Raw genomic sequence first — 24,855 nt, forward strand, 5'->3', positions numbered from 1 at the left:
GCTAACAACTGTCTGTAACTTAATTCCAGTTCTAGGGGATCTGACAGTCTCTTCTGTCCTCTGCAGGCATTGCATGACACGGTGCACTTACCTACATGCTGGCAACACATGCATACACATAAAATAAGAATAATAAATTATTTTTTAAAAATCTGTTACAAAAAAAAAGTTAGAAGTCAGGCTGGATTAAGAATATTAATGGTTGCCAGGCATGGTAGCACACGCCTTTAATCCCAGCACTTGAAAGGCAGAGGCAGGCGGATCTTTGTGAGTTCGAAGCCAGCCTGGTCTACATAGTGAGTTCCAGGACAGCTGGGGCTACAGGGAGACCCTGTCTCAAAAAGCCAAAAAGAGTTATTAATGGTTGTGTCTAACTAGTTGGGAGTCTGAGAAAGGGGGCTAGAGCTCAAATTGGATGTATCTAGGCCAGGAGATGTGGAAAAGGAGTGGAGGTCAGGCTGAGCTGGAGGTTCAGAAGGGAGAGAGACTTTGGGTTGTTGAGTTTAGGTTCTGAGCTGGGGTCAGACTGAGTCAGAATAAGTAAAGTTCTTCAGCAGCATACTAGGGCCTGGTGCTAGCTCACACCTACAGCTTCAATAAAGGGAATGAGGGCCTTGAAGGGGCTCCGACTCTTCCTTTACCCTAGAAGATTCATTTTCCACAGGGGCCTTCCCCACAGGGGCTGCTGGGGGACCACAGTAGAGGAACCAGATCTGGAGTTCCAGAGGAAGTTGCTAGCCACTGTGTTTCCTGAGTTCAAATAGTGAGTTTCCTTGTTCTTGGGCCTACCCTTTTCCCCAAAGCAGGACAGTCTCAGTCTGGCAATCTGCCTCTTTCCTGGATCTTCCACCTCCCAACACATCACACACACATACCACACCATACACCACACATATGATATAAACTTGGAAATGTCCAACCCAAGCATACAACTACTATCCCAGCAGCCAACAACAACACAATCTCACTGCCAAGCCATGCATTTACCAACACATCCTCATTATACACTTAGAGCCTCTACTCACATCCAGCTGGCATGCTTTCATCTTGTTCAATACATCCCCAGCACCTAGAATTGGGCCTGATAGCTAAGAGGACTTAATACTACCTGAAGGAATCAATTTACCAACACTTATAAACATGCACATAGAGGCTGGAGAGATGGCTCAATGATTGAGAGCACTATCTGCTCTTACAGAGGACCTGTGTTCGAATCTCTGCACCCACACTGCAACTTTACAACAATTTGTAACTCCAGTTCCAGGGAGTTACATCCTCTTCTGGCTTCCAAGGTTACTATACACGTGATGTATTACATATATGCAAGCAAACACTCATACACAAAATCTTTAAAAACACAGCAAAAAATATACACATGCCTTCATACACATTAACACATGGATACGTACCTCACATATACTCATGCACGGTATTTCCAGCTCAGCAGTCATGTGCATAAAGACACTAGCACACACTCCAGCAAAAAAGCCAGATGCGTACCCAGTGCCAGAGACAGACCCCCTGGTATTACCTGGTACTGAGTGTAGCTGGTAAATGTCCTTGTCAGGCCAGGCATGTGTGTAATGTACACAAGTGCAAATGTCGTCCTTGGGGTCTTGAGGTGCTGGGCTGGCAATAGGGCAGGGTAACTGTGGATAGGGGCGGGGTGTATGTCAGCCAAGCAGTTCTTTCCCGTTGTCCTCCTGCCAACTGGGAAAGTGAGGTGGAAGCACAGGTCTGTCAGGTTTAATTTCAGATCCATAGAGGCCTTAATGGGGTAATAGCCTGGCTTCCCCTGCCTGTGATGAAAATGAGACACTACAGAGGAGGTATTATGGGTGCAAAGACCCAAGCTCCAACCAACAGCAGGGTCTGCCCATCTTGACAGTTGTCTTCAATGGTCGGAAAGTTGTGCTTGGAATCAGTAACTAACTGGAAAGGAATCAGAAGGGGCCCTATTTCTCCTTCCATCTCCCTGTGGAACTTAGATGCCCCCCACCAAAGTCAGCAGGAGAAAAACAATTCTGCTCATCTCTTAATCCCCAATCCAGGGACTTTTGCCCCAGGGGAGACTGATTTAGATCTCATCTGGGCTAGTAAGCTGGGGACTGGGTAGTGGTAAAAATCTTCCAGAAAACAGTGAAGAACGTCTCAGGCACTCTAACAGCTCCACAATCCTGCAACCCAGTCCCCTCCAAGGATCCTTTCCTCCAGCCCTCCTTCAGCATTTTTGTCCAAGGCTCTCTCCCAGGAGCCCTGCCTCTGAGTACAGTAATCTAAAGACAGCTAGGGGTGGGAGGCAACAACTGGAGTGGGAATGAGGAAAGTCAACATTTGAGGGAGATCAGGCCAGGATGGGATACCTGGAGACAGTATGGGGGTTTGGGTGAAGGACAGGTATGACTCTGAGAAACAACTCCAGAAGAGAGAAGTGAGAGGTAAGATGGAAGGACGTTCTTGGGAAAGAATGCCTTGAACTAAGGGATTATTTGGCATTAATGATCAACCAGGACGCTCTCAAACCAAAAAGTCTCTTTATTGATTGGTACTATACATGACTCAAATGGCCCAAAAAAAGAAAAAAGAAAAAATGGGAAAAAAAGAAAAGAAAAAAGGGGAAAAAAAAGTCATTACCGTTGGGGTAGAACATCCACCTTCCTCACCCCTTCTTTCAGCCCCTGACTGTATCCTCCCAAAAGTGGCTGGAATGGAGGAAGCAGGGCACAAGGGACCCCATAATCCAGAGGGGAGAATGGGAAGAGAGGTGGCACTGACATGTCCTGGGACTGGCCACAGGAAAAAGCAGCAAAGCCATGAGCCATGGGATCCTGATCTGGGCCTCCCCTCACTCTCAGCTTCCATGTTTTGCAACTATGAAATGGAGCTGAGGATCCTGGCTGCTCCTCCTTGCTTCTGTAAGGGAGGGGACCTGGGAAGAGGAATGTTTACCTCAGCTGAGGGAGGGACAGAGGCCTTTTTCTCCCTGGTGGGCTTAAGCTGGGATGTCCTTAGTGGCTCCTTCCCCTCAGTGAAGGAAAGGCTGGGACTAGATATGCAGTTGGAGGTGTTGGTGTGGATGAGTTCCTCTCATTCCTGCCCCACTGGGGCAAAACAAAAATACAAGGACAAACAAAGCTGCTCCCTTCCCACCATCCTCCCTGAGGGAGGAAGCCTCTCCACCCTGTCCAAGACAGCTGCTGTAGTGGAGGACTGTGAAGAATATACACACCATGGGGGTGGGAATGGAGACTCGAGCAAGCACTAGAAGGGCAGGCTAGAATCCTGGAGTCTAGGGAGACAGACAACAGCAGGGGGTTGTCACAAAGATGCGGTCATCAATGACTCCAACCCCAACTCATGGCATGCTACCCCCAACTCCAGTCACCCCAGAGGAAAAGGGAAGAGAGATGGCAAAGTGTCTCCTTGGTCTGATGCTTCTCCAATGGTACACACACTCCCCTGCTCCCACTCTAACCCTCACCTGGGCCCTCGGCCCTCCATCTGCCAGAAGGAGGGAGGTAGCTGGATTTTTAACAGGGGAATACGGGGACATGAGTGATTTTTTTTTAATTTACATTTTTAATAATATTATTTTTTTTAAAAACTTGGAACTGGTAAGTGGAAGAAGGGAAGAGCCCAGAATTTTACCCCTCTATTATCAGCCGCCTAGGGGAGGGGCATTCAACTATGCTCCATAACTTTAAGCCCCTAAGGGCTGTGGGTATAGACAACCCCGGGCTCAAAGGGTTAAGTCAGGATGATGGGGCACCCAGAACCTGGGGTGAAAATGAGGGCAAATGCCCTGGGGAAGGGGGTCAGGACATTTCTCAGGGGCCCAGGGTCCACAGAGGTATCCACATGAATAACCCCTTCCCCCAAAAGGCTCTGCAGGGGCCAGGCCCAGCCCAGGGCTATCAGGGGGCAAATCTTGGCACCTGCCCCCAGTGAGTCCAGTTCCTCCCTGAAGTGGGTGGATGGAGGCTGCCCATTTTAGATGCTCAGTCTCTTCATTCTGTCTTCTGCTCCCCGGGACTGTGAGGGGTGGGGCAGGCAGGCAGAGCGCTAGGTGGCCATGGTAGAGCCTTTACTGGGAGGCCTGTGATGTGGGGTTCTCCGATTTGCTTTCTTGGCTGGAAGGAGGCTTGCTGTTCCAGGGGCTGTTGGCGCCCAGTGCAGGTGAGTTGTTAAAGCTGTCCTCGTCGTCAATGCCGTTGGCCGCGTCAAACTGGGTGTTCTCCAGCCGGGTGATGAGCCTCTCGTCCTCGTCCCCGAACTCCCCGCCCATCAGGGTGGGCTCCCCCACCACCATCACATCCTGAGAGTGGCGGAGGTCCCCAAACATAATCGGGGCAGGGGCTCGCCCAGCCCAGGGCAGCAAATATCCCCAGAACCCCCATACCCTCCCTAAAAGCTCAAGTCCCCACCACCTCCTCTTCATACCCAAGTTTAAAATCCCAACTCTGACACCCTTGGCTCCTGGAATCCTTCCCACCAGGAGCATCACATCTTTTAGCTCCTACCCACTGGATTCTGGGAGGAAATATTAGCCTACTCCCCTAACTCCCTAATCCATCTTCCTCAGATTTTAGGGGCCTTTAAACTTCTGCCCACAAGAGAGAGAGAGCAGATCAAAATTATGAGGGAGGGAAATGTATATGTGTGCACACATGTGCATATATTCTACATAGGCAAATATTCAAGTCTACATGTCCCTCTATTAGTGTGAGCGTGTATATTTCTGATGGTGTATGCCCCACACTATCTGCTCTCAATATCTGTATGCTCTCATGTTTGATTCTGTTTCTTTATGCTGTGTGCCTATAGCTGAGCATACGTGATCACAACCATGCATGTGCCTGCTGAGGATTCTATCAGTGAAAGGAGTCAGCTTAAGCTGGCTCTAGAGTACATGGGAAAAACTGTCTTTGCTTCTATGTCTGTTTATAAGTTTAGACTCAGACAGGGGTGAGGAGTGAGCAGTGGGGCAGCCCAGAAGAGAAGAAAGCCGAGATGCTTACAGGTACCTGGCTGGAGAGAGCGAAGGTGCTGGCTGGGCTCTTCTTCTTGCTGTTGCTGTTGTTGGTATTGCCACCCCCCGAACTCATGGTGCTGCCCCCAGACATCTTCCGTTTCCGCCGTTTGCTGGGCTGTTGCCGTGCAGGTTCCGCTGCGCCAGAGAAAGAAGACTCAGGTAAGAGGGCCCTGGGCCCCTATTCTCTATTCTAGCTCCTCAGGAGCTTGAATCTACTCTGTCCTCAGTCTTGTAGACTCAGGAGTAAGGAAGGAGAAGGAACTTCATGAGAAGATAAACAGCCTTGAGCCAGACGTGGTGGCACATGCCTTTAATCCCAGCACTTTGGGAGGCAGGGGCAGGTGGATCTCTGTGAGCTCAAGGCCAACCTTGTCTACATAATGAGTTCCAGGCCAGTTATGGCTACAAGGAGACCCTGTCTCAAAAAAAAAAAAAAAAAAAAATACAGCCCCATGGTGTGCTGTCAGGTGTCAGGTCCTGGTACAGTCAGGGGCTCACCGGGAGGTGCTACCATGCGCTGCCACTTCTGGAAAAGGCAGGTCTTGAGGCAGTCTCTGGGGCTGAGGCTGTAGGTCTTGTGGCGGGACATGAGCTCTTGCATGGGCTCCAGTATCACACAGAGCTGGGGGTAGATCAGGAGGTAGATTGTCAGGGGAGAGACATAGAGCTTAGACAAAACAAGATGAAGCAAAACTGAGGTAATCAGTAACTCACTCGGAGGTAGTTGAGAGTGGAATTGGATAGCCCACACCGGGTAATGTTTTTGGAAAGCTGATCCAGCATCTGGGGGTCCTGGGCCTAGAGAGGGAGGAAGAACACTGGTATCTGGATTGTACCTGCTCAGTGGCCCTAACTGAGCCCTATGATAGTTTGAAATAACGGAGCTAAGAATAAGAAATAAACCCATTTTCCCCCCTTCACTCTAAGGTCAGTCAGGAAATGGTACATCCTATTCAACCCTCCTGCTATTTATCTTCTCCCCACGTCCCCACAACTCACATGCATGGCAAGGATGCTCCGGGGAATGAGCTCTCGGTGCTGCCGGATACTGAAGTGCCACGTCTTTATCCGCATCATGTCGTCAAACATGAACTCCAGGTACAACCGGCCCTCCACACATACCTGGGGATAGGTTTGTCACATCCCTGCCCCCACCCTACAAACACTAAAATGTGCCTGTTACAGTGCTCCCCTTCACTTACAACTCTCCCCCTGCATACACTTCTGCTACCTATATAAACATCTGGGTGTGTAACTGTCACAGACCCCCCCTCCCCATATACCTGTCATACCTGGCCTTTATACACTCACATATACTTACACACACATAGTAGGAAAGCTTAACAGATCCTCGTCCTTTTCCCAAGTAGCCAGAGAAAAACCCATCTGCTACAAGCTCTATGAGGGCAGGCTCTCGTTCACCGTATACCTCTGGGGCCCAGAAAACTGACATGAATAAACCAAATAAATATCTGCTGAATGCTACAGTATGCCTGCCCTCCCTTCTTATTTGGCCACTTCCCATTATTCCTCCTTGGGAACAGCTGTGAGTACATGTTGGGAAAGAGGAAATCAAATCCAGGTGCCCTTGGTGTTCCATATCCTGTTGGTTTGCTGACCTGGGTGAACATGGGTTTGCCGTGCTGGGTCACCATGCTGCCCTGGTCACAGTCAAGGGACACAAAATTGCTGTGGAATGCCTCCTTGGGGTGCTTAAGTACATAATACAGCTCGGTAGCACCCCCCTCAAAAATGCTGCGGAAGTAGCGTGGGATCAGGGTCCGGCCAATGGCTGTAGAGATAGGACAAACTCTTTAGGACTCAGAGACCTCAAAAAAGCTGCCAGGCAGATACTTCCCCTTGGAACCTCCAGACCCACAAACTACACAGGAGGTGCAACACTCTCACAGAGGTCACTTACTATATCTCTTTGGTCCATCCTCCAAGCAGAAAGTGATGGTCAGCATGGCATCATCCTCAAAGAACTCAGTCGTGAAAGCATCCCACCAGAGATTGTCACACTCCTAGGGAGCACAGAGGGGTTGTGTGTGTGTGATAAGACATCCCAGGGTGCTCATACAGACCTCCCACTCCCAGCCTCTTCCCTTGGCCATACCTCTGTCCAGTTCTGCAGCCGTTTGTTAAGCTCAAATATTCTGTAGTCAGTTTGGTTGCCATACGGTGTGTGCCTCCTGGGGAAGTGAAGAAGGAAGGTCATAGGAACACAGCCTTCCCATCTACTCCCTTTCTGTCTACAGCCATGCAAGGAAAAGCTTCCTCCTGGCTGGTTTCCACTTACCCTATCCCAGGCTCCAGGTATGTAGGCGGGTACATGGGAGTAGGGCTGTGTAAGGGAAGAGACTATGAGAATTGGGGTGGAAGACAAAAATTACTAGAGGAGAGGGGGCCGTTCCCTCCCCTTTCCAAGTAGGTTCCCATGTAGTGAGGGTCAGAAAGTACACAAGCAACTCACCCCACATCCCGATCCAGCATGGTGCCGGGATGAAAGGGAGGGAAGGCGTTGCCGTTCGGGGGCTCCTTCGGTGAGTACAGCTTGAATGACTTTGAGGAACAACCTAATAGAAAGAGGATGGCACAGTTCCCCTGAGCTCCTCTTGGGAGCTTCCCTGGAAGTCTGCTAGACCATGTGGATAAGGGCTGGTCTTTCAGAGTCCCTGGCCTGCTTACAAGAGAGTGGCCAACAAGGGGAGGAAACAACTCTAGGGAACACCTATCACTCCTTCAAAATCTGGCTCCTGAACCTTGTTTAATTAAGAAATTGGAGCCAGGCATGGTGGTACACGCCTTTAGTCCCAGCACTCAGGAGGCAGAGGCAGGTGGACCTCTGTGAGTTCCAGGCCAGCCTGGTCTACATAGTGGGTTCCAGGACAGCTGGGGCTACAGGGAGACCCTGTCTCAAAAAGACCCAAAAAAAAAAAAAAAAAAAAAAAAAAAGGAAGAAATTGGGAGTAGGGCTGGAGAGATAGTTCAGTATTCAAGAGCAGCACATACTGCTTTTGCAGAGGGTCTAAGTTCAGGGTCTAAGTTCAGTTCCCAGCACCCGTATACATTATCTGACTGCTCAACCTCCCGTAACTCCAGCTCCAGGGCATCCATACCCTCTTCTGGGCCCTGAGGGCACCTGCTCACATGCACATATCCATATACACACACACACACACACACACACACACACACACACACACACAAAATCAAAAATAAAACATTGTTTGTTCTGAGATAAAGTCTCATGTAGCACTGACTGGCCTGGCCTCAAATTCACACACATCTGCCTGCCTCTGTCTCCTGAGTGCTGAGATTAAAGTAATGTGCCACTGCTAAATTAAGTCTTTAAGGAAAAAAAAAAAAAGAGGGGCTGGAGAAACGGCTCAGTGATTAAGAGCAGTGGCTGCTCTTGCAGAGGACCCAGGGTCGGGTTTGATTCGCAGTACCCACATGGCAGCTAACAACTCTCTGTAACTCTAGTTCCAGGGGATTTGACGCCCTCTTCTGACCTCCACAGACTGCATGCACGTAGTACACATATGCATGCAGGCAATACATTCACACATAAAATAAAATTTTTTTTTAAAAAAAGGAAAGAAAGCCAGGCATGGTGGTGCATGCCTGTAGTTCCAGCACTTGGGAGGCAGAGGCAAGCGGATCTCTGTGAGTTCAAGGCCAGCCTGGTCTACATAGTGAGTTCCAGGACAGCTGGGGCTACAGGGAGACCCTGTCTCAAAAAGACCAAAAAAAAAGTAAAGAAAAGAAACTGATAGTATTCAGCCCTAATGCCAGCCCATACTCAAGATCCCATTTCTTTGGATGAGAACTGGATGATAAAGGATGATACAAGGAAGAAATGTCAAATATCAAAACATTAGAATTTTAATAAACCTTTTTATCTGCATAGTTTCATACAAACATCACAATTTGGGGATATAACAGTATTAACAAGAGCACTCCCATTTTACAGACGTTGGCAACTGAGGGGGGCTTGCCAAGATCATAAGGCCAGTAACTGGTAGAAACAGGATCTGAGCCTAGGTATTCTGATCTCCATATCCTACACTGTTTCTACCATTTGATCCCTTTATTTGGGTTCTGGTAACCAAAGTGGGGGAGGAAGAAGGGGGACTTGGGGTATTTTCTACTCTTCCTCCACCCTGCAGGGTCTTAGGAGGGCAAGGGATAGAAAGATAAAGGGGGGGGGTGCCTGTTGGGTGCCGCCCACCAGATAAACAGTTGGGCCTCCAGCTAACGGCCACTCCCTTATCAGCCCAGCCCCCATATCCACACCCACCATGGGTTCAAGTATTGTCTCTAAACCAAAAACCCAAAGTCTCAACACTTTTTCTCTTGAGACTTGCAGTGGGGGAAGTAAGTACACAAACGTCTGCTAGATCCCATTCTACTTAAAAATGGATACTAGGAGCCTGGAAAAGAGTGTAGGTTCCAGGGCTCAGTCTAAGAGGCAAATAGTGACTAAACAGGGATCTCTGTTGTATCTATGGGCACATGCAGGAGTAGCCCCCTCTTCTACTTCATGAAGCAGCATATATAGTTCCTGGCATACTATTTCCTGACTGGAACAGTTAAATTCATAGTTGGATAGAAGCCAGTTACTCAGGCAACTCTATTCTTCCCCTCTCCACCAGAAAAGAGAGGAAACTGAGGCAAGGCCTGAAAGGTTCTGGCCCTGCCATTTTCACTTCCTTAGCCCCTAAAACTTGATTGCACTTGGAAAGCTAGCTCTGTTAGCTGTATCTGAGTTGTGCCCCAATTTAGATATAAAGTCTATTTTGCTCCTGGGGAAAAGAGACAAAGGAAGACCCTGTGCCAACATATGTCATTTATTTTTCTCTCCAGAGGCCCCATCTTATAATGTGGGCAAAAAGAGGGTCCCAAAGGGGCCCAGCCTACACAGTCTCTGAAGGTGCCAAGAGTCAGAGCTTGTGTGTGCCTGCACACGCGTGTACTTCATCCTGCCTAGCAGGCTTCCACCCTCAGCTCGCCCCAACATGCCTATCAAGGGCTGGAACCCAGCAGCCCCAGGCAAGATCAGGGCACCCACAAAAGGCACTCACCCATGCTGGAGCACTCATAGAACCAGGTCCCTATGCTCTAAGTACAGCACACAGAGCTTTCACCCGACTATCCTGGACTGAGTCTGTATCTCAGGAAAGGGACAGTTACCATCAAGCCTCCAAGCCTCCCCACTCCATAGACTACAAGTAGAGTAAAGCCACACTGAAAGTTCAACCTTGACCCGCCAAAGGCCAGACCTAGGTAATGAACCCAAGACTCTCTAGGTCCTCAGGACTGGCTCTCATCCCCTCACCAGGCTGTCCTTTCCTCAACGGCAGAACTACATCTACACACACCCCCTAAATTTTAGGACCTCTTGAAGAAATATATTTGCTTAAGAACATGAAAAGAAGGGAAGCAGGTCAGTCAGGTTCCTTGCCAAGTTTGAAAAGTCTTAAAGTCTTCATTTCAGCCAGGCATTGTTTGGGGCTGGGTAATAGTTCTGGGGAGCTAAAGTCCAAAGCTCTGGGACCTCTGTTTACACCTCTAGTGAATGGACACAAACACCATCTCTCTACATCTCTCTAGAGCCATAGCAACTCCCAGTAGCCCCAGCACAGGGGGCTGGGAGTGAGAAGGGGAGGGACATCACCCAGACCATCTGTCCCTGTTACTGCCTGTCCACAGCAGCAGGGGTAGAGGGAGCAAGGTGGGGGTGGGGGTGATGTGTCATTTAGCCCTGGAGACAACCCCCTCCCCAATAATCTGGGAGTCTTTCAGAAGGGGGTTGAAAAAGATCCCAGAACTAGCAAAGTTTGCTCAGGTTGGAAGCTGCATCCTGAGGCTGAGAGGATACCTCCAGCTGGGCATTCCCATGGTAACCAGAGTGACCTGAGGGCAGGCCTCCTTCCTTTACGGGCTGACCACACAGGCCAGCAGACCTGCAGCCCCCACTCTGGGAGCTGGGGTACCTCTCCCCCTACCAGCAAACCAGGCCTGGGCTAGACAGAGGGCCTTTCGCCCACCCCAAAGAGCTTTCAGGGTGCCCAGACTTACCTGGGAGAACTGAGGGGGCCAGGGGAGGTGCGGGGAGCGTCTGGAAGCCCAGAGGGGCCCTGGCAAGGGTGAGGACTGAGGTGGGGCCAACTTCAGCCGCTCATGTCCTGAGTGGGACAGGCCGGCCTGGCTGGGAGCTCCACTCCGCAGGCCGCACAAAGACTCCCGGGCACAGCCTCCGCCCGCCCCGCAGCGTCCACAGACCGGGGGGAAAGTTACAGTGGCCACTGGGCCGGGGGCCTGGGTCCAGGGGACCGGCCTGGGGAGCAGGGGGCCGCAGGGTGTTCGGAGCCTTCTTTGTTTGCAAGGTTTCCCTCAACAATGGCTGCTCCGCTCTTTCCTCTCTCCTCCTCCTCCTCGGCTCACCCCGCCGCCGCCTCTAGCTGCCTCGGCCTCGGAGTAGTCCGCACGCCCGCCCTCCCAAGGCCACCGGGCCCCTGAGCTGGGGCAGCGGGAGAGGCAGGGCCCCGCGCTCACACTCACTCACACTGGCACACTCAGACACAGGCAGGGCCCGCCGGCTCCTTCCTTTCTCTTTCTCTCTCTCTCTCTCTCTCTCTCTCTCTCTCTCCCTCTCCCTCTCTCTCTGTTTCCCATTCCCCTCCTCTCCATCTCTCCCTCTCCCTCTTTCCTCTACCTTCCTTCCTGGAGTTCTTCTCTTTGCTCCAGAGTTGTTCTACTCAGTTTACTGGAATCTGAACATACTCCCAAGAACTGCTGGGGGCTACCCTTCACTTGTCCTTGTGACGCCTTGACAAGTGACTTGGAATGAGGCCCCAGGGCCGGCGGAGGGTGGAGCTGCCCCGCCGGCCCCGCCCCCTCCCTGAGAGCTAGGAGGAAGAGCGGAGGGAGGGAGGGAGAGAGGGAGGAGGGACTGCTGAGAAAAACAAAAGAGACCCAGACCCGGAGGCTGGGGACGCACTGGGCCTGGGGAGACCTGGACCGATGGCCAGCCCAAGGAGGCCAGCAGCGAAATACACCCCCCAGTCCCAGGCCTGGTGCTCAGAAGAGGGCAGGGAGCCAAAGACACAAGCAGGGGTGAAGAAGGGTGCTGTCCTCTGCAGACTCCCGCTATCTTTAACCTACCTCCCAAGCCGCCCCAAAATCTCTCGTCCCTCATCCTGAAGATCGCTCAGATTAAAGGCTAGCCTGAGCTGCCACTCTTGACTCCCCGACCGAAATCCCAGAGCAGCAAAGGGGGTAAGCTCCCGAGGTTATATTTGAGGGAACCACATTCTGAGTTCAGCCTGCAAATACCGGAGGCAAAGGACACTCCAGGCTTCCCTGCCCCAAACCCCGTTAAGTTCCAGCCCTGGTTTAGAGCCCCTTAACAGGAAACACCCTTCCCAGGCACCACCCCTGAAGCCACGTGGATGCCAAGGAGAGGCGCTGTCAGAGTAGGGAAGACAAACTTGCCCATCCAAGGGGCTACAGAAGGGGCCTCAAAGGGGACTGGTGAATCCTTCCCACTACTCCAGATTTTTAAAAAGGTATTTGGTTAATGGGATAATCCCTTGATGAAACAGGGAAGGAGATGCTTCTGAAACTTGGGTGGTAGTCGGTAGCCCCACTGCTAGACAGGAAAAAGAAACATGCACAGGCACTCACTCTGAGGAAGGAGCTCCTAATTGCATTTTTTTTTTTTTTTAACAATGGGTCTCCTCTACTTCCCACCTTTCTCAGCTACCTTCCCAACAATCCCATGGACAGGATTTCTCATGACATACACACAGCAGCAAAGAATGATAAACACTACAACTAGCTCTATAAACACACTCCACACATAAAAAACACCTTTCACTTTCATATAAATCAATAACTGATACACATTTCTTAAACTCTATACCCAAACCCTGACACACACACATCCAAACACATTAAGAGTCTGAGTTAGATCCTGACTTTCATTTTCTCTGGGGTCCTGGACACCATATATGTATCTTGATACCAATAAACATACCTGTGACATTACCTGTTAAGTCTGTGACACACTATCATACAGATACCCTGATCAATTGTTATGCAGAGAGATACACTCCATACCCCATCCTCCCTGAAAACTGTATTCCATTCTCTAATCATAGCCTGGCCATGATATACCCCATCTTTCACAGACATTGAAATCTATGACATTTAGCCAGAGCCTACAACATACCGCCTACCAGAAGGATATAAAACATTCTTATTGCTTCCAAGATTTACAGCCCAACTCTGAATAGCCACACTCCTCCCTCACCAACAGAATCATTTCTGTCATTTGTGCCTTTAAACTTTCCGAAGTGATCTGGGCACAGTGGCACACACCTGTAACCCCACTACTTGAGAGGCTGAGGCAGGAGGATTTCACTGAGTTTGAGACCAGCCTGGACCACAAAGAGTTCTATCACCAGCCTTGGCCACATGGGGAGACCATCTCAAAAATAATCTGGGGGAGGGGGCATAGTGGAACACACCTGTAATCTAAGCACTTAGAAGGCAGAGACAAGATGATCAGAAGTTCAAAGGGCACCTCAGTAAAAAAACAAACTTTTCAAAGTGTGTTGACAGGCAGTACCTTAAACTTGCATACAGACACATATGGGAGCCAGGAGGACCTGAGGTTGGAACACTGGACTTTTTAACTCTGCTTGCTATAAGCCTAGTCCTGGAGCATTGTAGCCATTCCTATTCCCTTCCCCCTCCAGGCTTCAAATGACTGTCCACATAGGGTGGGGGAGGAGTATGTGCTCTGGCTTCTGCCCCCAGCCCAGGACTCAGAACCCCCCCCCCCCACCCAGCCTGTCGGGTCAGACAGGAGCCATAAGAGTCCTCCCCTCTCACTGTGAGGGGGGCCCTTAAGCACCAAGATGTATCAAGACTCTGGCGTATCATTCAAAAGGCTCTTAGTTCCTGTTCTGTAGCAAGTCCACTCCTGCTATGATCCAATTCCCCCACTGCACAGGGCAGAAGAGGTCCAGCTAAAGGGAACATGTCTGTATTTGAAGGCCCTAAAATTGGTATGTGCATGTATGTGTTGAGGGGGGCAGCAAAGAATGACAAAGGTGATAAGAGAGAAGCCTGTGAGCACTTCTGGAGGTGGGGGCTCAAAGAATAGCAGCTAGCTCCAAACCACAGTATGAGGTACCAGCACTGCCCCCCTGCCTGGGCCCCTGACCCAGGCCTCCAGTGTGCCTGCCCCCCTTCCTTTGTCTATGCCCGGCCTCCCGTTGGCCTGGCGCTCTGCCATCCTCCTCTCCTGGCTCCCAGCCGCCACCACTGCTGCCTCCACCCCTCCCCCTACTTCTCCCTGCCTTAACCCTTCTGAGCCACATGCTGCCCCAGACAGGCCTTGGCCTCTTAGCATCCCAGGGAGATGCTCCTTAGCAAGGCTTGTCCCTGCTTCTGGTCATTTCACCCTAGAAGCTGTTCACCACCCCAAGAGGACTAAGGGAGCTGGAAGGGCATGTATATGTGTTATCTTGTGGTGTTTCCATGTGTGCATATGTGTGGGTCTGTGTGTGCTCTGGCTTCCCTCAGTCACATGTGTAGGGCATGTGCTGTCTCTCTGTAGGGCTGGGGGAGGAGGAGGAGCCGAGAGACAGCAGAACACAAAGGAGAGACTCAGGCAGGCAGGCAGGCAGGCAGCAGGCAGCTTGCCAGGGTGCCTGGGCCTTCGCCCCAGGGCTGTTCAAGGTGGTGGTGGTCCTCAGGCCTGGATTGCTATGTTGCCTGGATGCCCTGGTTTAAGCATGTGCTCCCACCCATACATGCAAGACTGGTGCCCTCTCTTACCCCAACTTCTATCATTCTCTACCTTCCAACCTCTCTTAAGCCGTTCCCCACGTGGTTCTTCTCCTTCAAGTCTAACCTCCATCCATCCTCTGTGACATCAGTCCATCAGACTTTTTGACAATCAGGATAAAGACTCTCTACCCTTAGCCATCTTTTGCTTCCTCTCTCTCTCATGCCAAGCCACCAGACACACAAAAGGAATGTGACTTTGAGGGCACTGACTGAAGCTGACCACCTTCCACATACACACCCCTGCACATGGAGCCTCTTCCTGTTCCTACACTATTCACAAAGAGACTGAGGGGGAAACTTTCTCCTCCCACTGACCCAGGGACCCTGTCCCAACTGCAGAACCAATCTCCCTTCCTCAAATTTGAGAACCCCTCCATACATAACCTCTACCCACTATTTGTAGGAACTAAGAATCAAAATGTAAGTTCCAGCTTTCTAGCTTGTTTGGAGTCTTACTTTAGGCTATCAATGTATGATCACAGAGGGGCGGAACCAAGGGGTAGGCTAAAAGCAGGAACTGCCGTATCTAGCATGGGCCAATTACAAAGGAAAAAAATACACAAACATACACACCAAGCTGGTAGGAGGGATATGAGGCCAGGCAGGATTCTGGCTTGGCAAGCTCTTCCCTTTCCTCCTCTTCCCCACCCTCTGCAGCAGGGGCCATGAGTTCCCACACCCAGATATTCCAGGGTCCTCAGGCTCTCCTAGTCTCCCCCTGGGCCCCATGTCCCTAAAATGTCAGCCTCAGCAAGCACTTGAAGTGTGTGCCCAACCCAGTCCAACTTGGCCTGGGTCACATGATTTTCAAGGAAGCTTCTGCACTGGCAGCTACCCTTGGGGATTGTGTGTTTGTGTGTGTTGGGGGTCTAGTTATGGTATGCAGGCTTCTCAGAGTACAGGACATCTTGAAAGGGGTAAGGGATCCCAACCAGGCTAGACTTAGGGACACTGCTAGAGAAAGCTGACTCCATCCTGGGAAGGAGGGCCAATTTGACCACCCAGAGTTGTAGGGATAGGGACAGATGGCAGTCTGCAATTCTCTGAGGACTATCTCTCCAGTCACAGGGCTCTACTTTTTCTTCCAGCACTTGTGGGGCCTACACCCCCACCCTATAAGAAAAAAAAATCTCAGACACAGCTATGCCCTGACAAGATGTGATGTGTTTTGAGACTGTGATTTGAGTCTGGGGTCCTCAAGTTTTCACTTGAGGGTCAAGTACTGCTCCCCCAACTCAACTCTGCAAATCACTCTTATTTCCTAATCTGCTTGAAACTGCTAGATTCCCCCTCCCTCGAAGGCAGGGATGGCAGACCCAAGGGCCCAATTATTTGGCACTCCCTAGGAGTGCCTTCGGTCCCTCAGGAAGGCCAACCTTCCCTAGCAACAGGCAGGAAAAGTTAGAGGGGGACAAGATGGGCCCCAATCAACTCCTCCCCAAACAGCATCCTCAGAAACTGCCCAAGGGGGGGGGAATATCACAAAATATGTAAGAGGCAAGAAGCAGCAAGGATGGGGGGGAACCCAAACCAGCCAATCACAACTCTACGATGACCTGAGGGGGGGGTGTCAAAAGTCCAGAGTCACTTCTGATTGGCTAACACCCTGGAATTCTGGGAATTTCAGTCCCCCCATCCCTCCCCAGTTAGCCTTCCCCCCCCAAAAAAACATACAAGCCATCCTCAGGGCCCCCTCCCCATGCCTCTGGGCTGCTGCGCATTTACACAGATGAGGAAACCCTTCCCCGACCTAGGCCCCGCTAACCCTTTACAGCCCCAGACCCCCCTAAGCATATTCTAGACCCCCACACACATATAAGTTGTCATCAAACAAGGGGGGGAGGGGGTCGACAGGAAGGGTTCGGGAGGGAGGGGCCAGACGGCCGCGAGACCCACTCACCAGGACAGGCACAGCCCACTGACATCTTCACATCGCCCGCTGCTGGGGGCCCAGCCGAGTCACGGTGCCCGCCCCTAGCAGGGACAGGCCGGGCATGAGCCGCTGCCGCCGCCCGCGGCCCCCGATGCCCTCGCCGCCGGCCTGGCCCGGCCTGAGCCCGGTGCGGGCGGCCCCTGGCTGCAGAGAGGGGCCTGTCAGGCGCCGAGCAGACAGGAAGGAAGCCAGGCAGGAAGGCGAGCTGCCTCTGCGTGTGTACGCGCGGGTGTGCGTCCCCGGAGTGTGTGTCCGTGTGTGCGCGTGTGCGTGTCTGTGCGCTCCCGCCGCCCTCCCTGCCGCCGCCCTCGCGCCCGCGCGCGCTCTCCCTCTCACAGGCGCCGGCTCTCCGGCCCGATTGGGGCAGGGCCGGGCTTTATTAATATGCTAATTGTCCTGCTAGTGGGAGGGGAGAGCGGTGTCAAAGTGACCCGGGCGAGCGCGCAGCGAGCTACGACGTGCGTGCGCCGCGCGGCCGGCAGGCGGGTGGCGGTGGGCCCCGAGCGTTCGGGGAAACGGCGTGCATGTGACGCAGCTTTTTAAAAAAGGAGACGGAGGCAGAGACCCCGGGAGGGAGGGCGCGCGGGAGCGGGCGGAGGCGCAGCTCGCGCTCCGAGTCTGTCCTCCGGGCGCGCGGGGTTGGGAGCCAAGCGGAGCTGGAGCGGGAGCCAGGACTGAGGGAGGCGGAGCCTGGGTGGGTAGTGAGGTGTAGCTCGCTCTCTCCCTCCACTGCGGGAGAAGGATGGGGGCGCTGACCCCTGCCTGTGCTTTCTGCCGAGACCCTAGTCTTATTCCACCGAGCCGTGTTGCGTACTGCACACGCAGCTGGCTGGGAAGAGCAGCACTCTCCTGATTGTCAGAGCAACCCCTGTAGGCTCATCCCCTCCCTAAATTAACCAGTCCTCCCTTGCCTGCTAAACCAGTTGAGATCCGAGCTAAAAGGGTTAATTAAGTGGGGTTCCCGCCCTAGCCAGCCTAAGGGCCTGGGATCGGCATTTTTCTAAGGGGAGGGGGCTGCGAATGACCGCTGGGCTGGAATGGGTGGGGGGGTTGAAAGCCATCCTTCCCCCTTGCTGTCTCTGACGCACCAGTCAAGACACTCTTCCCTTCCCCCTTTTCTCCAGCTTTCTACCGACCCACCCCCAGTCCTCTGCCCCCTGGAAGCAGCTCTCGCTGGAGAGTTTAGGAGATGGAGAACAGGAAGCGGACCCCTCCTGTGCCCCCTACTCGTAGGGGCAGAGGCCTTGGCGCGGGTGGGGGTGGGGTGAGACGTCCTGGATACCCTATGTAAGAAACACTCTTCCCCAGGAAAAGCCTCCCAACCTTCACACACTCCTCAAGGACTCCCCAACCCAGCCCTATGAGGGGAAGGATTCCATCTCCATCCCTTCCCAAAAGCCCAGCTCTAGCTGCCTCATAAACAGGAAATACCTATTAGCGGGAGGAGGGAAAGGAGGGGAGCCGCCTGAAGGAGAGCGTTTCAGGGGGTCCCCAGCTGTTAGCTTCTCTTCCTAGGGCTTCAGGATGGGTTCCAGGGATAGATGCTGGGGACTTGGACTAGTGTCCCCTCCCTGGGGTATTTGGTCCAGATTGGGGTTGGTGGGCCTTCCCTTTGTTAGTGGGGGATTCATTGAGAAGGGTGTTTGATTTCCCTTCTCAGGCTCCGAGTTTGCACAGCTGGCTTGACTGCCTGGGGGAGGGTTACAGATGTGGAGGCTAAAGTGTTTATGGGACCCTCTTCTCCCCACCTTAGATTTTTGCTAAGGAGCAAGAAACTGGAAGGCTGCAGAGTCTAGGGATTGAAAAAAGGACATGTCTAAAAATGAGGACCTCCCCCAGTGTTTAGAATAGGGGAGCTCCACATCGGTATATCCCACCTTCAGTCTTCCCCATCCCCATCCCCACCCCCACCCTCACCCAGGACATAGAGGGACTAAACTGAAACCACCACACACAAGTATTTCCTTGGCAGCATTCCCTGCTAGAGCCTATCTCCTTCCCACTTTCTCCTAGAGGTCAGTCAGCACTAGAGGGAGTCAAGGGAGCCTAAAGCTACAGAACTGGCCAGGAGTCCAGGATGCCTAGATTTGAATCCCAGCCTACCCCTCACTAACTGAATGACCAGGACAACTGACTGCCCCACCCTGAACTCCAGCTTTACCCTCTGTAATTAGTACCTGCAGCTTGATGAGATGTAGACCAGACAATGTATACCTAGTTGCTAGCATAAACCTCCCATGTAGCCAGTACTGGACAGACATTAGCACCTTTCTGCTTTTTTTTGAGGTTATTTCAGGGATGCCAGGAAGGGGCTGAATGTCAGGTATTGCAGAGGAAGGGGGAATATCAGCCTTTATTCCCTTCTGTCTCCACAATCTATGAATTGCCTTCTCCCAGCCCTGTGACCTCCTCTCCTTAAGGCCACTCATTCCATACAACTAGCTTGACCAGATTCCATGGTGATCATGATCACCTGGTAGACAATGGGGATTACAATCTACTCTACAGGAGTCTTTGTGCCCTCTCAATCTGAGGTTCCCTTCTAGAGTGAAAATGTAGAAAGTGGAATGCAAAGAAGGGAGAAATAAAGCTGCAGTAGTAGGCATATACCAGGCTCTGTGCTAGGCATTTGATACCTGTGGTCTCATTTATAAGAACCTTATGTGTATGTGTGTGGGTGTATGGTTGTCCCAGTGTTCAGTTGTACATGTGTACAGGTTCACATGTGTGTGTGAGTGCCTGTGGAGATCACAGGTCAACTTCAGGTGTAGTTCCTCAGGAGTCAGCTTGTTTTTGAGACAACGTCTCTCATAGGGACCTGGAGCTCACAGATTAGGCTACTCTGACTGGCTGCTGAGCCCCAGGGATCTGACTGTTTCAGCCTCCCCAGCACTGGGATTACAAACAAGTCCTACCACACCCACTCAGTTTTTTGCTTTCACATGTGTGCAAGGGAGCAAACTCAGGTCCCCATGCTTGTATAGCACTAGCACTGTATCAACTGAGCTATCTCGCCGGCCCCTGATGAGTTTTTTGGGGTTTTTTTGTTTTGTTTTGTTTCGTTTTTTTGTCTTTTTGAGACAGGGTCTCCCTGTAGCCCCAGCTGTCCTGGAACTCACTATGTAGACCAGGCTGGCCTTGAACTCACAGAGATCGGCCTGCCTCTGCCTCCCAAGTGCTGGGATCAAAGGTGTGCACCACCACGCCAGGCCCCTGATGAGTTTTTTGTTTCTTTTTTGAGACAGTCTTATGTAGCTCACTCTGGCTGGCTTGAACTCCCTATGTAGTGGACAATGAGAACTGCTGCTCCTCCTGCTTCTGCTCCCCAAGTTCTGAGACACCATATCTCACTTTCATGAAGATCTTTGGAAGGTGCTATCTGAAGCTCAGGGCTACTGCTCCTCCTGCTTCTGCCCCTCAAGTTCTGAAACACCATACCTCACTTTCATGAAGACCTTTGGAAAGGTGCTCTTTGAGGCTCAGGGTCCGAGGAGCCTCACTGGTAGAGCACATGCCTACCTAAACATGTATGAGACTCTGGTTTTATCTTCAGCAATATAATTTTTTTTTAGATAGAAGCAATATAATTTTTTTAGATGGAAAAAGAAATTTTAAGGGAGGGAGAGGGAAGAAAATTAATAAAATACATATGACATAAAAGCAAAATGGGGGGGCTGGAGAGATGGCTCAGTGGTTAAGAGCGCTGACTGCTCTTGCAGAGAACCTGGGTTCGATTCCCAGCACCCACATGGCAGTTACAAATAGTCCTTAACTCCAGTTCCAGGGGAATTGGATGCCCTCTTCTGACCTCCTCAGCATAGCATTGCACAACACAGATGCACTCATATACATGCAGGCTATACACTCATACACAAAATAAAATATTTAAAATTTTTAAAAATCTGTTTAAAAAAGCAAAATGGGATACTATTTGTGGGGTGGGAGGAGACCAGCAAGAGGAGAACAGGAGGGATGGGGGAGAAGAATATGGGGGTATATAAGAATAAAGTATAATATATATGTTTGAAAATGTCATAATGAAACCTATTACTTTGTATGTTTACTTAAATAAGTTTTTATTTTTTATTTTTTTGGTCTTTTTGAGACGGGATCTCTCTGTAGCCCCAGCTGTCCTGGAACTCACTATGTAGACCAGGCTGGCCTTGAACTCAGAGAGATCCACCTGCCTCTGCCTCTCAAGTGCTGGGATTAAAGGCATGTGCCACCACGACCGGCTACTTAAATAATTTTTCATATGGTGGTACATATCTTTAATCCCAGCACTTGGGAGGAAGAAGCAGGTAGATCTCTGTGAGATCAGCCTGGACTACTTACAGAGTTCTAGGTCAGCTGGGGCTACAGCTACATTGTGTGTGTGTGTGTGTGTGTGTGTGTGTGTGTGTGTGTGTGTATAGCTCAGTGGTTAAGAGCACTTACTGCTCAGATTTGGTTCCCGTCACCCACATGGTGGCTAACAATGCTCTATAACTCCATTTCCAGGGGATCCAAAACAGAAACTCTCTTCCAGCCTCTGCAGGCATTGCAAGTATGTGGTGCACTTACATGCAGGCAAAACACTCTTTCACCTGAAAATTAATTAATTAAAAACAAACAAAATAATAATTTGGGGGATTGGACATGGTGGCATACATGCTTAATCCCAGTACTCTGGAGGCAGAGGCTGGAAGATCTCTGTGAATTCAAGGTCAGCCAGGGCTACACAGTTGAAACCCCAAAAAGAACAACAACAGTGGGAGGTGGGAGACTGGCAAAAAGGCTCAGCAGGTAAAAGCACTTGCCATGCTTGCTTAATAGCCTGAGTTTAATACCTGAAACCTACTTTTTTTTTTCATCCCGGAACCCCTGAAACCTACTTTGACAGGGGAGAACTCATTGCTCAAAGGGTGGAAAGAGAAAACTGACTCCTAAAAGTCATCCTCCAGCTACCACACATACGCCATGGCACTCCTGTTTACACACATATCACACATACACAAATAGTAAAGTTTTTAGAATATGTCAGTTAAAAAAATAATACAGAGCTGGAGAGATGGCTCAGCAGTGAAGAACACTGGCTGCTCTTGCAGAGGATCCAGGTTCAGTTCCCAGCACCCACATAACAACTAGAAATCATCTTTAACTCCAGTTACAGGGAATCCGACAGCCCTCTTCTGGCTCTCTGTGGGCTTCTTTGCATGCCACTGTTGCCTTACATACATCAGGCAAAACTCTCACACACATAAAATAAAATAATAAAATTTAAGCCTGGTATGGTGGCACATGCCTTTAATCCCAGCATTTGGGAGGCAGAAGCAGGTGAATCTCTGCGAGTTCGAGGCCAGCCTGGTCTACATAGTGAGTTCCACGTCAGCTGGGGCTACAGGGAGACCCTGTCTCAAAAATACCAAAATAATAATAATAATAATAAATAATAAAATAAATAAAAATTTTACAAAAGCAAAACACTGAGCTATAGGCCCTCAATCCCTAGTCCAGAAGGTTAATAGATTTGAACTTTCTCTTAAAACACTCATCATCCTTCTCTCTGCCTATTAACTAGGAAATGCCTCCTTAACACCTCAGTTCTGGCTTCTCTGGGAAGATTCCTTTCCCTATTTCCACTTCCACCTCCACCCTAGGTGATTTAGTGGCCCAGTTTCTTTAAGTAAGGAAAGCCATCTCAATATTGTTGAGTGGTTAAGGTAAGTGATTTTGGCTTCTAGAGGAACCATGCCTAGGGAATTTAGGTAATTTTAATTTGCCCAAGGTCACAGAGCTAACAAGCACTCGACTCAAGTAAGTTACAAGTAAGTTACCTCTCACTTCCAGTGTGGGTCAGACATACAGAGGAAAGGAGACTGTCTTTAGAACAACTCTGGAATTGTGCTACAGGCCAAATGGGAAAGATAGGTCCCTAGGCCTGGCAGATAGCCTTGGGATGAGGTAGAGAGGGGTAGGGGCCTATGTGAAAGCTTTTCAACTTTTGGAGGTTAGGAGTGTTTGAGACAGGGTTCACTATGTAGCCCTGCTAACCCAGAACTCCCAATGTAAACCAGGCTGTCTTTGAACTAGCAGGCATTCCCTCACTTCTGACTCCCGGGTGCTGAGATTACAAGAGTATACCTCCATGCTCTGCTTAATTGAATTTTTAATTTATTTTTTTTTCCAGACAGCATTTGATACATACCTCAGGCTGAACTGAAGCTTTCTGTGTACCCCAGATGGCTGCCAACTAATGCTGCTGCACCGGTCTCAGCCTCCTGAGAAGTTGAGATTACAAGCCTACAGTACTAGGCTTATGGCTCTGAATTAGTCTTTTGTTGTTGTTTGTTTTTATTTTCTCATTTCTTTTCCTTTTTTTTTTCCAGTTTGAATTAATGTTTTATTTTATTTTATTTTGGTCTCTTTGAGACAGGGTTTCCCTGTAGCCCCAGCTGGCCTGGACCACTTTGTAGACCAGGCTGGCCTTGAACTCACAGAGATCCACCTGCCTCTGCCTCCCAAGTGTTGGGACTAAAGGCATGCACCACCAAGCCAGCTAGCCTTTTATTTTTTTTTTTGAGACAGGGTCTCACTGTGTAGCCCCAGCTGGCCTGGGACTTGTTATGTAGACCAGGCTGGCCCCGAACTCACAGAAATCTGTCTTTGCCCCACTGATCTGGCATTAAAGAGCATGTGCCATCATGCCCGGTTTTTGGTTTTTTTTTTTTTCATATTTATTTTCTGTGTATGTGTGTGTGTGTGTGTGTGTGTGTGTGTATGCGTGTATATATATTATATATAAGAGGGAGTTGGAGCCCTTGGAACTGGAGTTAATAGGTGATTCTGATCATATTTAGATCTCCTCCTTTATCTGCACCCCTCTTTTCTAGCTCCGCCACCAAATTTGCATACAGAATCATGTTTGTGTCCCCAAATGCCCTTTGGTATAGGTTCATTCACTGGAGCCTGGTCAACCTATTAAGTGTCTCACCCTTAAATGAGGACGCATCACCCCTCCCTCTCATTCCCCATCCCTTGACCCTTCCTCACACCTCCACACCCCTACTTCTAAAGACAGGCTCTCATATTGCTCAGCCTGGAATTCATTATGTGGTCCTGGATGACCTTAAACTCAAAGTAATTCTTCTGCTGCAACCTGTTGAGTGCTGAGATTACAGGTTTGCATCATCATGCCTGGTTTCTGGTTGGTAATTCACAGTGGAAAATATGTCATGTGAGTCCATATTTTGGGGGTTTTCTTTCTTTTTTTTCTTTTTTGAGACAGGGTTTTCCTGTAGGCTCGACTAGTCTAGAATTCACTACATAGACCAGGCCAATCTCCCAGAGATCCACCTGTCCCTGCTGGCATTAAAGGTGGGCCGCCTCATACCTGGTGAGGTCATGTTTTTGTCTCTTTTGATCAATGCACTTTTTCCCATTGAAAATTATAATTTCTGTCTACTGCTGTATTAACGCTTGGAATTAAGTGTTAATAGGCCTAATTAACTAAATCTCAAGGCCTAGCTCAGTTCCCAGTATTTAAAAAAAGGGGGGGTATGATGGCACTCACCTACAGCACTGGAGAGGCTAAAGCAGGAAGACTGCAAGTTCCAGACCAGCTTGGACTATTGGGTGACAGGGTCAGAAACAGAAACAAAAACAATAAAAAAAAAGAAGTCAGTATAATCAGATGAGTCTTTGGTAATCATGAGACCAAAGAAGGATAAGTGATTGGAAGTTCCCAATATTTGGTGGTCTATGTCCCTGAGGTTTTCCTTCATGGTCTTTAGGAATATGCTTGCAGTTGGACTAGGAGCCACAAGCTCCTGTTCAGGTGGCACTGGACACTCAGAGATAATTTTTTTCCTTTTTTCTTTTATGAGACAAGGTCTCATTGTGTTGCCAAGGATGCTGTGAAGTCCTGGACTCAGACAATTCTTGCACCTTGCACCTCAACCTCCTGAACAGGAGACAATATGGGAAGCACCCAGCCAGAGCATCTTTTTCTCTTGAGGTGTTGAGGATTCAAACTCAGTGCTTT

The 24,855-nt window shown here is 50.1% G+C and overlaps 1 protein-coding gene across 3 annotated transcripts; it reads right to left on the reverse strand.

The window, feature by feature from the left end:
• Positions 1-3,591: 3,591 nt before the first annotated feature.
• Positions 3,592-17,256, reverse strand: Ldb1 (LIM domain binding 1). Of its 3 annotated transcripts, none has more exons than XM_017801235.2 (11): positions 11,117-11,658; positions 7,506-7,608; positions 7,332-7,376; positions 7,149-7,224; positions 6,954-7,056; positions 6,652-6,824; positions 6,032-6,154; positions 5,747-5,830; positions 5,531-5,654; positions 5,019-5,167; positions 3,592-4,315 (listed from the first exon to the last, which is right to left on the reverse strand). In XM_017801235.2, the coding sequence occupies exons 2-11, from the start codon at positions 7,523-7,525 to the stop codon at positions 4,085-4,087; spliced, it is 1,128 nt and encodes a 375-aa protein (XP_017656724.1). In that variant the 5' UTR covers positions 7,526-7,608; positions 11,117-11,658; the 3' UTR covers positions 3,592-4,084. The 3 variants fall into 3 exon arrangements, with proteins under 3 accessions (XP_017656724.1, XP_008843845.1, XP_008843846.1); XM_008845623.3 differs by lacking the exon at positions 11,117-11,658 and adding an exon at positions 16,800-17,256 and having other exon boundaries at positions 3,611-4,315; XM_008845624.3 differs by lacking the exon at positions 11,117-11,658 and adding an exon at positions 16,800-17,149 and having other exon boundaries at positions 3,611-4,315; positions 5,025-5,167.
• Positions 17,257-24,855: the final 7,599 nt, after the last annotated feature.

Source organism: Nannospalax galili, unplaced genomic scaffold (genome assembly GCF_000622305.1).
Source record: "Nannospalax galili isolate Female #2095 unplaced genomic scaffold, S.galili_v1.0 scaffold161, whole genome shotgun sequence".
Taxonomy (NCBI): domain Eukaryota; kingdom Metazoa; phylum Chordata; class Mammalia; order Rodentia; family Spalacidae; genus Nannospalax; species Nannospalax galili.

Bases quoted from the DNA above. Each gene is read 5' to 3' on its own strand.
- Ldb1 (XM_008845623.3), bottom strand. From the start codon at position 16,824: ATGTCAGTGGGCTGTGCCTGTCCTG. The intron at 7,377-7,505 runs GTGAGTTGCTTG...TCCCTTACACAG, and splicing joins ATGCTGGATCGGGATGTGGG to CCCTACTCCCATGTACCCGC. The intron at 6,155-6,651 runs GTCAGCAAACCA...ACCTATCCCCAG, and splicing joins GCAAACCCATGTTCACCCAG to GTATGTGTGGAGGGCCGGTT.